This window comes from Panulirus ornatus, chromosome 6 (genome assembly GCF_036320965.1).
Source record: "Panulirus ornatus isolate Po-2019 chromosome 6, ASM3632096v1, whole genome shotgun sequence".
NCBI lineage: Eukaryota > Metazoa > Arthropoda > Malacostraca > Decapoda > Palinuridae > Panulirus > Panulirus ornatus.
In genome coordinates, this window is record NC_092229.1 from 43,291,836 (window position 1) to 43,309,577 (window position 17,742).

Here is a 17,742-nt window from a genome sequence, read left to right on the forward strand (position 1 = left end):
TACAACATTGTTGGAACCACTATTCCTTCAAACATACCCATTTTTGCTTTCCAAGATAATGTTCTCGACTTCCACACATTCTTCAACGCTCCCAGAACTTTCGCCCCCTCCCCCACCCTATGATTCACTTCCGCTTCCATTGTTCCATCCGCTGCCAGATCCACTCCCAGATATCTAAAACACTTTACTTCCTCCAGTTTTTCTCCATTCAAACTTACCTCCCAATTCACTTGACCCTCAACCCTACTGTACCTAATAACCATACTCTTATTCACATTTACTCTTAACTTTCTTCTTTCACACACTTTACCAAATTCAGTCACCAGCTTCTGCAGTTTCTCACATGAATCAGCCACCAGCGCTGTATCATCAGCGAACAACAACTGACTCACTTCCCAAGCTCTCTCATCCACAACAGACTGCATACTTGCCCCTCTTTCCAAAACTCTTGCATTCACCTCCCTAACAACCCCATCCATAAACAAATTAAACAACCATGGAGACATCACACACCCCTGCCGCAAACCTACATTCACTGAGAACCAATCACTTTCCTCCTTTCCTACACGTACACATGCCTTACATCCTCGATAAAAACTTTTCACTGCTTCTAACAACTTGCCTCCCACACCATATATTCTTAATACCTTCCACAGAGCATCTCTATCAAATCCTATCATATGCCTTCTCCAGATCCATAAATGCTACATACAAATCCATTTGTTTTTCTAAGTATTTCTCACATACATTCTTCAAAGCAAACACCTGATCCACACATCCTCTATCACTTCTGAAACCATACTGCTCTTTCCCCGTCTGATGCTCTGTACATGCTTTTACCCTCTAAATCAGAATAAGAGCGAGGTTATTAGGTTCAGTAGGGTTGAGGCACAAGTTAATTGGGAGGTAAATTTGAATGAAGAAAAACTGGAGGAAGAGAAGTCTTTTAATATCTGTGAGTGGGTTTAGAAGCAAATGGAACCATGGAAGTGGAAATAAGTCACAGGGTGGGGGAGGGGGCAAAGGTTCGGGGAGCGTTGAAGTATGTGTGGAAGGCGAGAACATTATCTCAGAAAGCAAAAAATGGGTATGTTTGAAGGAATAGTGGTTCCAACAATGTTATATTTTTGCAAAGCATGGGCTATAGATAGGGTTGTGTGGAGGGTGGATGTGTCAGAAATGAAATGTCTGAGGACAACATGTGGTGTGAGGTGGTTTGATCGAATAAGTACTGAAAGGGTAAGAGAGAGATGTGTGGTAATAAAAAGAGTGTGGTTGAGAAAGCAGAAGAGGGTGTGTTGAAATGGTTTGGTCACATGGAGAGAATGAGTGAGGAAAGATTGACAAAGAGGATATATGTGTCAGAGATAGAGGGAACAAGGAGAAACAGGAGACCAAATTGGAGGTGGAAGATGGAGTGAAAAAGATTTTGAGCGATTGGGGCCTGAGCATACAGGAGGGTGAAAGGCATGAAAGAAATAGAGTGAATGGAACGATGTGGTATACCGGGGTTGACGTGCTGTCAATGGATTGAACCAAGCCATGTGAAGCATCCGGGGTAAACCATGGAGAGTTTTGTGGGGCCTGGATGTGGAAAGGGAGCTGTGGTATTGGTGCATTACACATGACAGCTAGAGACTGAGTGTGAATGAATGTGGCCTTTGTTGTCTTTTCCTAACGCTACCTCGCACGTGCGCAGGGGGGAGGGGGGGGATGCCATTTCATGTGTGGCGGGGTGGTGACAGGAATGGATGAAGGCAGCATGTATGAATATGTACATGTTTATATATGTATATGTCTGTGTATGTTTATGTATATATGTTGAAACGTATAGGTATATATATGTGCATGTGTGGGCGTTTATGTATATAAATGTGTATGAGGGTGGGTTGGGCCATCCTTTTGTCTGTTTCCTTGTGCTACCTCGCTAATGCGGGAGACAGCGACAAAGTATAATAATAAATGAAATAAACATAAAATAAACAACCATGTCACTATGGTTATTCAATTTGTTTATGGATGGGTTTGTGAGGTATGTAAATGGGGGATTTAGGAGACAGGGGTGAGTATGCTGTCTGTATGTTTGAAAGAACAGTAGTACCAACAATATTATATGGTTGTGTGGCATGGGGTATAGATAGGGTTGTAAAGGTGTGTTGGAAATGAAATGTTAGAGGAAAATATGTGGTGTGAAGTGATTTGATTGGGAAAGTAATGGAAGGGTGAGATACAAGTGTATTAATGAAAAGAATGTTGTTGAGCTAGCAGAAAAAGAAGTGTTGAAATTGTTTAGAAATATGGAATGAATGAATAAGGAAAGGTTTACAAAGAGCATATATGTGTTAGGAGTGGAGAGAACAAGGAGAGGCAGGAAACCAAATTGGAGGTGGAAGGATGGAGTGAAAATGATTTTGAGTGATCAGGGCCTGAACATGCAGGAAGGTTACAGGCATGCATGGAATAAAGTGAAGTGGAACAATGTGGTATACTGGGGTGAATGTGCTGTCAATGGAATGAACCATTATCGCAATCAGAAATAAGGTTCTCTCTTTCCACATACTTTTCATCACTCCTAGAACCTTTGCCCTCTCTCCCTTCCATGGTTCCATTTGCTGCTTTTGCCCTCTCTCCCTTCCATGGTTCCATTTGCTGCTAAGTCCACTCCCAGATATCTAAAACACTTCACTTCTTCCAATCATTCTCCAGTGAAGCTAAAATCCCAAATAAGTTGCTCCTCAAGCAACCTAAAAACCTTCCTTTTATTCACATATACTCTCAACTTTCCCCTTTCACACTTATAAAATCAGTAGTCAACCTCAGCAGTTTCTAACTCGAATCAGCCACTAGTGAAATATCATCGCCGAACAAACACTGACTCACTTTCCATGCACTTTCATCCCCCACAGACTGCATACTCACCCCTCCCTCCAAGACTCTTGTATTTCCCTCCCTCTCCATCCCATCGACAAACAAATTAAGCAAGCATGGTGACTTCACACAACCCTGCTGTCGACCAACATTCTCTGGGAACCATTCACTCTCCTCTCTTCCTACTCATAAATACACTTTACACCCTTGATAAAAACGTCTCTGCTTCTAGTGGCTTACCTCCCACACCATGTATTCTTAATACCTTCTACAAAACATCTCTATCAACCCTTTCATAAGCCCTCTTCAGATCAATAAATGCCACATACAAATCTATCTGTTTTTCTGAGTATTTCTCACACACATTGTTCAAAGTAAACATATGATCCACACATCCTCTACCACTTCTTAAACCATACAGTTCCTCCCTAATCTGATGCTCTGCACATGCCTTCATCCTCTCAATCAATACCCTCCCACACAACTAGCCAGGTAAACTCAAGAAACTTATACCTTAGTAATCTGAACACTCAACTTTAACCCCTGCGTCTTTATACAAAGACACTATTCATGCATTCTGCCCGTACTCAGGCACATCACCATGATCTATACATAAAATGAATATCTTTTACAACTAATCAACACCATAGTCATCCTCTTTCTTAATAAATTAAAAAGTAATTCCATCCACTCCCACCACCTTGCCACATTTCATCTTCCACAGGGCTTTCACCACCTTTTCTCTCTTCACAAGACCACTTTCTATGATAATCTCACCTTGCATACCATCCTCACCAAAACACCCTACACCTACCACTCTATATTCAAACACATTTAACAATCCTTCAAAATCTCACTCCATCTTCTCACTTCATTACCTGTTATCACTTCCCCTTTTGTTCCCTTCACCAATGTTCCCATTTGCTGTCTTGCCTTTTGCCCATTCTTTACCTCCTTACAAAACATCTTTTTATTCTACCTAAAGTTTAATGACACTCTCTCACCCCAACTCTCATTTGCTTTTTTTTTTCAACCCCTGCACCCTTCTTTAATACATGTCCCAATCAGTTACCCTCCTTCCCTAAGAGTAATGCCTAAATGCCTCTATTTTCTCTTTCACTAGTAACTTAACATCTTCATCCCACCTCTTACTACCATTTCTAATCTGCCCACCTCCCACCTTCTGCATGCCACATGCATCTCTTGCACATGCCATCACCATTTCCCTCTTCCCTAAATACCTCACATTCCTCATCCACTTACCTTGCTTCATTTACTCTCACCTCTTGCCATTCTGCACTCAATCTCTCTTGGTATTTACTCACACAGGTCTCCTCTCCAAGTTCACTTACTCTCACCACTCTCTTCTCCCTAACAGTTTCCTCTCTTTCAAAAAACTCAAAATCTTCACCTGTGCCTCCACAAGATGGTGATCAGACACCCCACCAGCTGTCCCTCTTGGCACATTTACATCCAAAGTCTTTCTTTACACATCTATTAATTATCATAAAATCTAATAAAGCTTGTTGACCATCTCTCCTACTCGCATGAATATACTTGTGTATATCCCTCTTTTAAAACCAGCTATTCCCAATCGCCAGTCTTTTTTCACCACACAACTCCACAAGCTCTTCACCATTTCCATTAATAACAATGAATACCCCATGTGCTCCAATCATACCTTCGACTGCCACATTACTTACCTTCACATTTAAATAATCCATCACTGACACCCAGTCTCCTACACCAAAACTGCTGACACAATCATTCATCCATTCCCAAAACACTTGCCTCTCATGATCTTTCCTTACATGGGCAGGTGCATATGCATCAATAATAACCCCTCTCTCAACATCCACTTCAGTTTTATTCACCGCTATCTAAAATTCACTTCCTTAAACTCTGTCACACTCTCCCACAAATCCTGCTTCAGGAGTAGTGCTACACCTTCCATAGCTCTTGTCCTCTCACCAACCCCTGACTTCACTCCCAAACATTTCCAAACTGTTCTTCTCCTTTACCCTTGAACTTTGTTTCACTCAGAGCCAGAACATTCAAGTTTCTTTCCTCAGACATACAACCAATATTCCTATCTACACACATTTAGACACCTCAATCTGAGCCTTCAAGGAAGATGAGCACTCCCTGCCTCACTCCTTCTTTTGCTTCCTCTTTTAGAAATTGAAATACAAGAAGAGTATGGTTTGCAGCCCCCTACTTCTGCCCCATTTAGTCGCCTTCTACGACACACAGGGAATACGGAGGTAGGACTCAAATTAAAGTGAAAGTGAAGGAACACAATGTAAGAGAAGCACTTTGGGAGTCAATGGTAATGCACTGTGAAGTTGATGACTTGTTGGCAAAGTGGTAACCTTACCTTACCTGATGTGTTAAACCTGAAATCTCCTCAACAGCAAAGATACAGAGTTGTTAAGTTTTCAAGAGTACCTTGGAATATACCGAAAATGAATAAAACAAAAGTATATGACAGCCTAGAAAGGAAATTAGAATGACACGTCCTGCCAGTATGAGCTCCCGAGATGTAATGAGAGAGAGAGCAAGAGTACCTATTTACCTACAAGAGCCTACAACAAGCTACAGCCAAAATGGCACGGCTAGCACAAAGTGTTTACCACACAATTTCCTTGATGTAAAAACTATTCTTCTCAGCTACCACCTGTATTATATAATTATAGATTTTTAGTTTAACTGGGAATGATTTCAACCATATGTCATGTTCCTTTTTAAACTATTTCTGTTGTTGTTCCATGAATGTTTTTTATTCATCCTAGCAATTCATTAAGTGATCATTCTAATTTCCTTTCTAGACTGTCATATACTTTTGTTTTATTCATTTTCTGTACATTCCAAGGTACTCTTGAAAACTTAACAACTCTGTATCTTCGCTGTTGAGGAGATTTCAGGTTTAACACATCAATTTAGTGCCACACTTTGATTAGCATACATCTTTCTCTTCGTCTTTCTAGGCTATGTGGTTGCAGTTCTTTCAGGGAGAAAGAAAGACAGAGGAGAAACCAACTGGTTGCTGTTGAACTGGAGAGGAACAAGTTTGCATTACAATCTAAAACAATTCAACTAAGTAATTTCAAAATATGACATTTTATCATCTGCAGGATACTAACAAGCAGTTAAAGAGAAATTTACCTTGAGAGGAGAGAAGAGTTGAGGGCAAATGATGGATTCTCTGTTGTTGCTCCCACCAGTGTAAGCAAGCCACTCTCCACATGAGGCAAAAAGACATCCTGTACAATACAATTACCTACAGTATTATTGTGTCATTAATCAAATTCATAAACATGCCTATGATAGTTTACTGGTGGGACTTTCTTTAACAGTATGGATGTAGGAGACACAGCCATAAACAGAAATGAACTAAAATACAGAAAACAAAGTAAAAAATTTAAGGAAAAAGGATGATAATACTAAAACATTTGATTTACATAAGAGGTATGTGACTATTTAAATATTGCATTACATGATTTACATAAGAGGTATGTGACTATTTAAATATTGCATTACATGATATATAAACTAGATACATAAACAAGGTAAATGTATTTTCATCTCATTTAGTTACCCCTTTGACCATAGGTGTATTAGCTCAACAGAGACAACCATAAGGTAAACATGATACTGTTCAATGATTTTGTGTGGAAACTTCAAATAAAGATGCGGCCTTCAAGAATAAGGAAAATAAATTGTTCAGTTTAATCCCTAATCAACTAAAGGGGATACTTATGTAAGCTAACTGACACCTCTGGATGGAAATCTATATATCTAGTTTTGTTTCTCAATTTCAAGGCCATGCACCGAGTCTAAATGGTGGCTAAGGAGGCAGTGCTTGAAAATTTCTCACCAAAATCAGTCATATTGCAGCCATGCCAATATAAGCAAAGTTTCTAAAATTTCTGAAAAGGAATCTGAGTGGCTTTTAGCTTGATTTAATGGACCAGGCAGAAGATCTTGAACTGTTTGATGATGATGATCAAACTTTTGAGTATGTGGAGAGTGATTTTAGAGACACTGAATCTTTCAGCATCAACAGTTGGCCAAGATGAGGCAAGAAAAGATTTTCTAGCAAAAGTGGTGGGGTGGGGGTGTTGCTAATGCCCAGCTGACCTCGACAATAAGGCATTTGACTACCACATTATATCATCATACTTGATCGCCGTTTCCCATGTCTGAGAGGTAGCACCAGGAAATAGACATAGAAGAAATGGCCCATCCATTCATGTACACATATATATACATAAATGTCCATACATGCACATATACATATCAACATATGCACACATATATACACAGACATATGCATATATACACACGCACATATCCACACTTGCTTGTCTTCATCCATACCTGGCGCTACCCCGTCCCACAGGAAACAGCATTGCTACCCCTGCTCCAGCAAGGTAGCACCAGGAAAACAGACAAAAAAGGCCATATTCATTCACATTCAGTCTCTAGCTGTCGTGTGTAATGCACCAAAATCACAGCTAACTATCCATATCCAGGCCCCACAGACCTTTCCATGGTTTACCCCATGTTTCACATTCCCTGGTTCCATTCATTGACAGCATGTTGACCCCAGTATACCACACTGTTCCAATTTGCTCTATTTCTTGCACATCTCTCACCCTCCAATATGTTCAGGCCCTGATCCCTCAAAATCTTTTTCACTCCATCCTTTCAACTCCAATTTGGTCTCCAGCTTCTTGTTCCCTCCACTTCTGACACATACAACCTCTTTGTTAGTCTTTCCTCACTCATTCTCTCCATATGTCCAAACCATTTCAACATACCCTTTTCTGCTCTCTCAACTACACTCTTTATATTTCCACACATCTCTCTTACCCTTTCATTACTTACTCAATCAAACCACCTCACACCACATATTGTCCTCAAAGGTTTCATTTCCAACACATCCACCCTCCTCCATACAACCCTATCTATAGCCAGAGCCTTGCAACCATATAATATTGTTGGAACTACTATTCTTTCAAACATACCCATTTTTGCTCTGCTGGATAACATTCTCTTCTTCTACACATTCTTCATCGCTCCCAGAACCTTCGCCCACTCCCTAAGCCTCACTCACTTTTCCTTCCATAGTTCCATCTGCTGCTAAGTCCACTCCCATATATCTAAACACTTCACTTCCTCCAATCTTTCTCAATTCAAACTCACATCCCAAGTAACTTGTCCCTCAACCCTACTGAACCTAATAACATTGTTCTTATTCACATTCACTCTAAACTTTCTCCTTTCATATACTTTACCAAACTCAGTCACCAACTTCTGCAGTTTCAGCCTCGAATCAACCACCAGTGCTGTTTCAATGACAAACAACTATCTTTTTATCTATCTGATAGGTGCGCGAGAGAGACTCTTGGACATTAATCTGCTGAGAGGTGCAACGGGAGGGATGTCTGATCATTATCTTGTGGAGGTGAAGGTGAAGATTTGTAGAGGTTTTCAGAAAAGAAGAGAGAATGTTGGGGTGAAAAGAGTGGTGAGAGTAAGTGAGCTTGGGAAGGAGACTTGTGTGAGGAAGTACCAGGAGAGACTGAGTACAGAATGGAAAAAGGTGAGAACAAAGGATGTAAGGGGAGTGGGGGAGGAATGGGATGTATTTAGGGAAGCAGCGATGGCTTGTGCAAAAGATGCTTGTGGCATGCGAAGCATGGGAGGTGGGCAGATTAGTAAGTGTAGTGAGTGGTGGGATGAAGAAGTAAGATTATCAGTGAAAGAGAAGAGAGAGGCATTTGGACGATTTTTGCAGGGAAATAATGTAAATGACTGGGAGATGTTTAAAAGAAAGAGGCAGGAAGTCAAGAGAAAGGTGCAAGAGGTGAAAAAGAGGGCAAATGAGAGTTGGGGTGAGAGAGTATCATTAAATTTTAGGGAGAATAAAAACATGTTTTGGAAGGAGGTAAATAAAGTGCATAAGACAAGGGAGCAAATGGGAACTTCAGTGAAGGGGGCTAATGGGGAGGTGATAACAATTAGTGGTGATGTGAGAAGGAGATGGAGTGAGTATTTTGAAGGTTTGTTGAATGTGTTTGATGATAGAGTGGCAGATATAGGGTGTTTTGGTCGAGGTGGTGTGCAAAGTGAGAGGGTTAGGGAGAATGATTTGGTAAACAAAGAAGAGGTAGTAAAAGCTTTGCGGAAGATGAAAGCCGGCAAGGCAGTGGGTTTGGGTGGTATTGCAGTGGAATTTATTAAAACCGGGTGACTGTATTGTTGACTGGTTGGTAAGGTTATTTAATGTATGTATGACTCATGGTGAGGTGCCTGAGGATTGGCAGAATGCTTGCATAGTGCCATTATACAAAGGCAAAGGGGATAAAAGTGAGTGCTTAAATTACAGAGATATAAGTTTGTTGAGTATTCCAGGGAAATTATATGGGAGGGTATTAACTGAGAGGGTGCAGGCATTACAGAGCATCAGATTGGGGAAAAGCAGTGCGGTTTCAGAAGTGGTAGAGGATGTGTGGATCAGGTGTTTGCTTTGAAGAATGTATATAAGAAATACTTAGAAAAGCAAATGGATTTGTATGTAGTATTTATGGATCTGGAGAAGGCATATGATAGAGTTGATAGAGATGCTCTGTGGAAGGTACTAAGAATATATGGTTTGGGAGGCAAGTTGTTAGAAGCAGTGAAAAGTTTTTATCGAGGATGTAAGGCATGTGTACGTGTAGGAAGAGAGGAAAGTGATTGGTTCTCAGTGAATGTTGGTTTTGCGGCAGGGGTGTTTGATGTCTCCATGGTTGTTTAATTTGTTTATGGATGGGTTGTTAGGGAGGTAAATGCAAGAGTTTTGGAAAGAGGGGCAAGTATGCAGTCTGTTGTAGATGAGAGAGCTTGGGAAGTAAGTCAATTGTTGTTCGCTGATGATACAGCACTGGTGGCTGATTCATGTGAGGAACGGCAGAAGCTGGTGACTGAGTTTGGAAAAGTGTGTGAAAGAAGAAAGCTGAGAGTAAATGTGAATAAGAGCAAGGTTATTAGGTACAGTAGGGTTGAAGGGCAGGTCAATTGGGAGGTACGTTTGAATGAAGAAAAACTGGAGGAAGTGAAGTATTTTAGATATCAGGGAGTGGATTTGGCAGCGGATGGAACCATGGAAGCGGAAGTGAATCATAGGGTGGGGGAGGGGGCGAAAGTTCTGGGAGCATTGAAGAATGTGTGGGAGTCGAAAACATTATCTCGGAAAGCAAAAATGGGTATGTTTGAAGGAAAAGTGGTTCCAACAATGTTATATGGTTGCGAGGCGTGGGCTATAGATAGAGTTGTGCAGAGGAGGGTGGATGTGCTGGAAATGAGATGTTTGAGGACAATATGTGGTGTAAGGTGGCTAGATCGGGTAAGTAATAATTGGGTAAGAGAGATGTGTGGTAATAAAAAAAGAGTGTGGTTGAGAAAGCAGAAGAGGGTGTTTTGAAATGATTTGGTCACATGGAGAGAATGAGTGAGGAAAGATTGACCAAGACGATATATGTGTCAGAGGTGGAGGGAACGAGGAGATGTGGGAGGCCAAATTAGAGGTGGAAAGATTTTGAGTGATCGGTGCCTAAACATGCAAAAGGGTGAAAGGCGTGCAAGGAATAGAGTGAATTGGAATGATGTGGTATACCGGGGTCGACGTGCTGTCAATGGATTGAACCAGGGCATGTGAAGCGTCTGGGGTAAACCATGGACAGTTCTGTGAGGCCTGGACGTGGAAAGGGAGCTGTGGTTTCGGTGCATTATTACATGACAGCTAGAGACTGAGTGTGAATGAATGTGGCCTTGTTGTCTTTTCCTAGCACTACCTCACGCACATGCGGGGGGAGGGGGTTGTTATTTCATGTGTGGCAGGGTGGCGATGGGAATGAATAGAGGCAGATGGTATGAATTATGTACATGTGCATATATGCATATCTGTGTGTGTATATATATGTATACGTTGAGATGAATAGGTATATATATTTGCATGTGTGGATGTATATGTATATACATGTGTATGTGGGTGGGTTGGGCCATTCTTTTGTCTGTTTCCTTGCGCTACCTTGTTAACGTGGGAGACCGACAAAGTAAAATAAATAAGTCATCCTGTAATCTCGAGGATATCAAAAACCTACAGGAGCATCACATGTAGGAGCAGTAGGGGCAGGCGAAAGGTGTGGATCCCGTGTGCAGACGGAGGTGACGCCACAAGTGAGAACCACGTCCACCTATCCCAGGAGAAGGCAGTCACCTTCCTCTCTCAGCTCAAGGAAGAAAATAGGTACCATGAAGATGTTTTTGGCATCAGAGTACATAAGTGAAGAGCACGTTGAAGCAGACAAGATGAGTGAGATGGCTACTGCTTGTGAATTGCCTCCAAAGAGTGTCCTTAAGTCTGATGATGACTCAGAATTTCTTCCAGTGTTAAACAGTGCAGTTAGTAACTGGGACTTTCCCAAAATTGAGAACATTTCTTCATGTAAGGTTTTGTGGGCTGAGAAGGCAGCTTATATTCAAATTATTGTTGCAATACTATCTCAATAAATATCATCCAGATCTTTGTAATGAATGTTAAATATTGCAAGCGTAATGAGAGATTCTAACTATGTATAATGTTTCTTGTACATTAGCATATTACTGGGAAGATGTGCTGAAGATGAAGCAAGATAAGGTTCAGTAATTTCAAGAAAATCAGTCTGTCCTGGTTGTCTTAGTTTTTTGATGCTTAACATTTGAAGTAAGGCATTTACATCATATGATTTAATCTAATGAAAGCATTTTCCTTATTTTCAGTAATTTAAGAATATTTTTATGGTACACATGAATTGATGTATATATATATATATATATATATATATATATATATATATATATATATATATATATATATATATATATATATATGTGTGTATGTGTGTGTATGTGTATATATATTTATATATCTTTCTTTTTCTTTCAAACTATTCGCCATTTCCCGCGTTAGCGAGGTAGCATTAAGAACAGAGAACTGGGCCTTTGAGGGAATATCCTCACCTGGCCCCCTTCCTTGTTCCTTCTTTTGGAAAATCAAAAAAAATAATGAGAGGGGAGGATTTCCAGCCCCCGCTCCCTCCCCTTTTAGTCGCCTTCTACGACACGCAGGGAATACGTGGGAAGTATTCTTTCTCCCCTATCCCCAGGGATAATATTTTTTTTTGTCGCTGTCTCCCGCGTTTGCGAGGTAGCGCAAGGAAACAGACGAAAGAAATGGCCCAACCCACCCCCATACACAATGTATATACATACACGTCCACACACGCAAATATACATACCTATACATCTCAATGTACACATATATATACACACACAGACATATACATATATACACATGTACATAATTCATACTGTCTGCCTATATCTGTTCCCATTGCCACCTCGCCACACATGGAATAACAGCCCCCTCCCCCCTCATGTGTGCGAGGTAGCGCTAGGAAAAGACACCAAAGGCCCCATTCGTTCACACTCAGTCTCTAGCTGTCATGTAATAATGCATCGAAATCACAGCTCCCTTTCCACATCCAGGCCCCACACACTTTCCATGGTTTACCCCAGACGCTTCACATGCCCTGGTTCAATCCATTGACAGCAGGTCGACCCCGGTATACCACATCGTTCCAATTCACTCTATTCCTTGCACGCCTTTCACCCTCCTGCATGTTCAGGCCCCGATCACTCAAAATCTTTTTCACTCCATCTTTCCACCTCCAATTTGGTCTCCCACTTCTCCTCGTTCCTTCCACCTCTGACACATATATCCTCTTGGTCAATCTTTCCTCACTCATTCTCTCCATGTGACCAAACCATTTCAAAACACCCTCTTCTGCTCTCTCAACCACACTCTTTTTATTTCCACACATTTCTCTTACCCTTACATTACTTACTCGATCAAACCACCTCACACCACATATTGTCCTCAAACATCTCATTTCCAGCACATCCACCCTCCTGCGCACAACTCTATCCATAGCCCACGCCTCGCAACCATATAACATTGTTGGAACCACTATTCCTTCAAACATACCCATTTTTGCTTTCCGAGATAATGTTCTCGACTTCCACATATTCTTCAAGGCTCCCACGATTTTCGCCCCCTCCCCCACCCTATGATTCACTTCCGCTTCCATTGTTCCATCTGCTGCCAGATCCACTCCCAGATATCTAAAACACTTTACTTCCTCCAGTTTTTCTCCATTGAAACTTACCTCCTAATTGACTTGACCCTCAACCCTACTGTACCTAATAACCTTGCTCTTATTCACATTTACTCTTAACTTTCTTCTTTCACACACTTTACCAAACTCAGTCACCAGCTTCTGCAGTTTCTTACATGAATCAGCCACCAGCGCTGTATCATCAGCGAACAACAACTGACTCACTTCCCAAGCTCTCTCATCCACAACAGACTGCATACTTGCCCCTCTTTCCAAAACTCTTGCATTTACCTCCCTAACAATCCCATCCATAAACAAATTAAACAACCATGGAGACATCACACACCCCTGCCGCAAACCTACATTCACTGAGAACCAATCACTTTCCTCTCTTCCTACACATACACATGCCTTACATCCTCGATAAAAACTTTTCACTGCTTCTAACAACTTGCCTCCCACACCATATATTCTTAATACCTTCCACAGAGCATCTCTATCAACTCTGTCATATGCCTTCTCCAGATCCATAAATGCTACATACAAATCCATTTGCTTTTCTAAGTATTTCTCACATACATTCTTCAAAGCAAACACCTGATCCACACATCCTCTACCACTTCTGAAACCACACTGCTCTTCCCCAATCTGATGCTCTGTATATGCCTTCACCCTCTCAATCAATACCCTCCCATATAATTTACCAGGAATACTCAACAAACTTATACCTCTGTAATTTGAGCACACACTCTTATCCCCTTTGCCTTTGTACAATGGCACTTAGTATGTAAGCATTCTGCCAATCCTCAGGCACCTCACCATGAGTCATACATACATTAAATAACCTTACCAACCAGTCAACAACACAGTCACCCCCTATTTTAATAAATTCCACTGCAATACCATCCAAACCTGCTACCTTGCCGGCTTTCATCTTCCGTAAAGCTTTTACTACCTCTTCTCTATTTACCAAATCATTTTCCCTAACCCTCTCACTTTGCACACCACCTCGACCAAAACACCCTATATCTGCCACTCTATCATCAAACACATTCAACAAACCTTTAAAATACTCACTCCATCTCCTACTCACATCACCACTACTTGTTATCACCTCCCCATTAGCCCCCTTCACAGAAGTTCCCATTTGCTCCCTTGTCTTACACACTTTATTTACCTCCTTCCAGAACATCTTTTTATTCTCCCTAAAATTTAATGATACTTTCTCACCCCAACTCTCATTTGCCCTCTTTTTCACCTCTTGCACCTTTCTCTTGACCTCCTGTCTCTTTCTTTTATACCTCTCCCACTCATTTGCATTTTTTCCCTGCAAAAATCATCCAAATGCCTCTGTCTTCTCTTTCACTAATAATCTTACTTCTTCATCCCACCACTCACTACCTTTTCTAATCAACCCACCTCCCACGCTTCTCATGCCACAAGCATCTTTTGCGCAAGCCATCACTGATTCCCTAAATACATCCCATTCCTCCCCCACTCCCCTTACCTCCTTTGTTCTCACCTTTTTCCATTCTGTACTCAGTCTCTCCTGGTACTTTCTCACACAAGTCTCCTTCCCAAGCTCACTTACTCTCACCACCCTCTTCACCACAACATTCTCTCTTCTTTTCTGAAAACCCGTACTAATCTTCACCTTCGCCTCCACAAGATAATGATCAGACATCCCTCCAGTTGCACCTCTCAGCACATTAACATCCAAAAGTTTCTCTTTCGTGCGTCTATCAATTAACATGTAATCCAATAACACTCTCTGGCCATCTCTCCTACTTACATACGTATACTTATGTATATCTCGCTTTTTAAACCAGGTATTCCCAATCATCAGTCCTTTTTCAGCACATGAATCTACAAGCTCTTCACCATTTCCATTTACAACACTGAACACTCCATGTATACCACTTATTCCCTCAACTGCCACATTACTCACCTTTGCATTCAAATCACCCATCACTATAACCCGGTCTTGTGCATCAAAACCACTAACACACTCATTCAGCTGCTCCCAAAACTCTTGCCTCTCATGATCTTTCTTCTCATGCCCAGGTGCATATGCACCAATAATCACCCATCTCTCTCCATCAACTTTCAGTTTTACCCATATCAATCTAGAATTTTCTTTCTTACACTCTATCACATACTCCCACAACTCCTGATTTAGGAGTACTGCTACTCCTTCCCTTGCTCTTGTCCTGTCACTAACCCCTGACTTTACTCCCAAGACATTCCCAAACCACTCTTCCCCTTTACCCTTTAGCTTCGTTTCACTCAGAGCCAAAACATCTGTTTTGGTAAACATCTGTTTACCAAATCATTTTCCCTAACCCTCTCACTTTGCACACCACCTCAACCAAAACATACTACCTATCTCTCCTTTTTTCTCATCTTGGTTACATCCACACACATTTAGACACCCCAATCTGAGCCTTTGAGGAGGATGAGCACTCCTTGCATGACTCCTTCTTCTGTTTCCCCTTTCAGAAAGTTAAAATACAAGGAGGGGAGGGTTTCTGGCCCCCTGCTCCCGTCCCATTTAGTCGCCTTCTACAACACGTGAGGAATGCGTGGGAAGTATTCTTTCTCCCCTATCCCCAGGGGATATATATATATATATATATATATATAAATTCTCCCTGGGATAGGTGAGAAAGAATACTTCCCACGTATTCCCTGCATGTCGTAGAAGGCGACTAAAGGGGAGGGGAGAGGGTGGCTGGAAATCCTCCCCTCTTGTTTTTTTTTTTCCAAAACAAAGAAAAGAGAAGGGGGCCAGATAAGAATATTCCCTCAAAGGCCCAGTCCTCTGTTCTTAATGCTACCTCGCTAACGCAGGAAATGGCGAATAGTATGAAAGATATTTTTTTTCTTTTTTTGCTTTGTCGCTGTCTCCCGCGTTTGCGAGGTAGCGCAAGGAAACAGACGAAAGAAATGGCCCAACCCACCCCCATACACATGTATATACATACGTCCACACACGCAAATATACATACCTACACAGCTTTCCATGGTTTACCCCAGACGCTTCACATGCCCAGATTCAATCAACTGACAGCACGTCAACCCCGGTATACCACATCGATCCAATTCCCTCTATTCCTTGCCCTCCTTTCACCCTCCTGCATGTTCAGGCCCGATCACTCAAAATCTTTTTCACTCCATCTTTCCACCTCCAATTTGGTCTCCCTCTTCTCCTCGTTCCCTCCACCTCCGACACATATATCCTCTTGGTCAATCTTTCCTCACTCATTCTCTCCATGTGCCCAAACCATTTCAAAACACCCTCTTCTGCTCTCTCAACCACGCTCTTTTTATTTCCACACATCTCTCTTACCCTTACGTTACTTACTCGATCAAAACCACCTCACACCACATATTGTCCTCAAACATCTCATTTCCAGCACATCCACCCTCCTGCGCACAACTCTATCCATAGCCCACGCCTCGCAACATACAACATTGTTGGAACCACTATTCCTTCAAACATACCCATTTTTGCTTTCCTATATAATGTTCTCGACTTCCACACATTCTTCAACGCTCCCAGGATTTTCACCCCCTCCCCCACCCTATGATCCACTTCCACTTCCATGGTTCCATCTGCTGCCAGATCCACTCCCAGATATCTAAAACACTTTACTTCCTCCAGTTTTTCTCCATTCAAACTTATCTCCCAATTGACTTGACCCTCAACCCTACTGTATCTAATAACCTTAGTCTTATTCACATTTACTCTTAACTTTCTTCTTTCACACACTTTACCAAACTCAGTCACCAGCTTCTGCAGTTTCTCACATGAATCAGCCACCAGCGCTGTATCATCAGCGAACAACAACTGACTCACTTCCCAAGCTCTCTCATCCACAACAGACTTCATACTTGCCCCTCTTTCCAAAACTCTTGCATTCACCTCCCTAACAACCCCATCCATAAACAAATTAAACAACCAAGGAGACATCACACACCCCTGCCGCAAACCTACATTCACTGAGAACAAATCACTTTCCTCTCTTCCTACACGTACACATGCCTTACATCCTCGATAAAAACTTTTCACTGCTTCTAACAACTTGCCTCCCACACCATATATTCTTAATACCTTCCACAAAGCATCTCTATCAACTCTATCATATGCCTTCTCCAGATCCATAAATGCTACATACAAATCCATTTGCTTTTCTAAGTATTTCTCACATACATTCTTCAAAGCAAAAACCTGATCCACACATCCTCTACCACTTCTGAAACCACACTGCTCTTCCCCAATCTGATGCTCTGTACATGCCTTCACCCTCTCAATCAATACCCTCCCATATAATTTACCAGGAATACTCAACAAACTTATACCTCTGTAATTTGAGCACTCACTCTTATACCCTTTGCCTTTGTACAATGGCACTATGCACGCATTCCGCCAATCCTCAGGCACCTCACCATGAGTCATACATACATTACATAACCTTACCAACCAGTCAACAATACAGTCACCCCCTTTTTTAATAAATTCCACTGCAATACCATCCAAACCTGCTGCCTTGCCGGCTTTCATCTTCCGCAAAGCTTTTACTACCTCTTCTCTGTTTACCAAATCATTTTCCCTAACCCTCTCACTTTGCACACCACCTCGACCAAAACACCCTATATCTGCCACTCT

At 41.6% G+C, this 17,742-nt stretch overlaps 1 protein-coding gene across 1 annotated transcript in view; it reads right to left on the bottom strand.

Annotated features, from left to right (window-relative positions):
* Window positions 1-17,742, bottom strand: part of LOC139748917 (uncharacterized) — a 144,314-nt gene that overhangs the window by 69,606 nt on the left and 56,966 nt on the right. Inside the window, exon 6 of the mRNA XM_071662279.1 lies at window positions 6,034-6,131. Coding sequence (XP_071518380.1) covers window positions 6,034-6,131 — 98 coding nt within the window. The remainder of the gene's footprint in view (window positions 1-6,033; window positions 6,132-17,742) is intronic.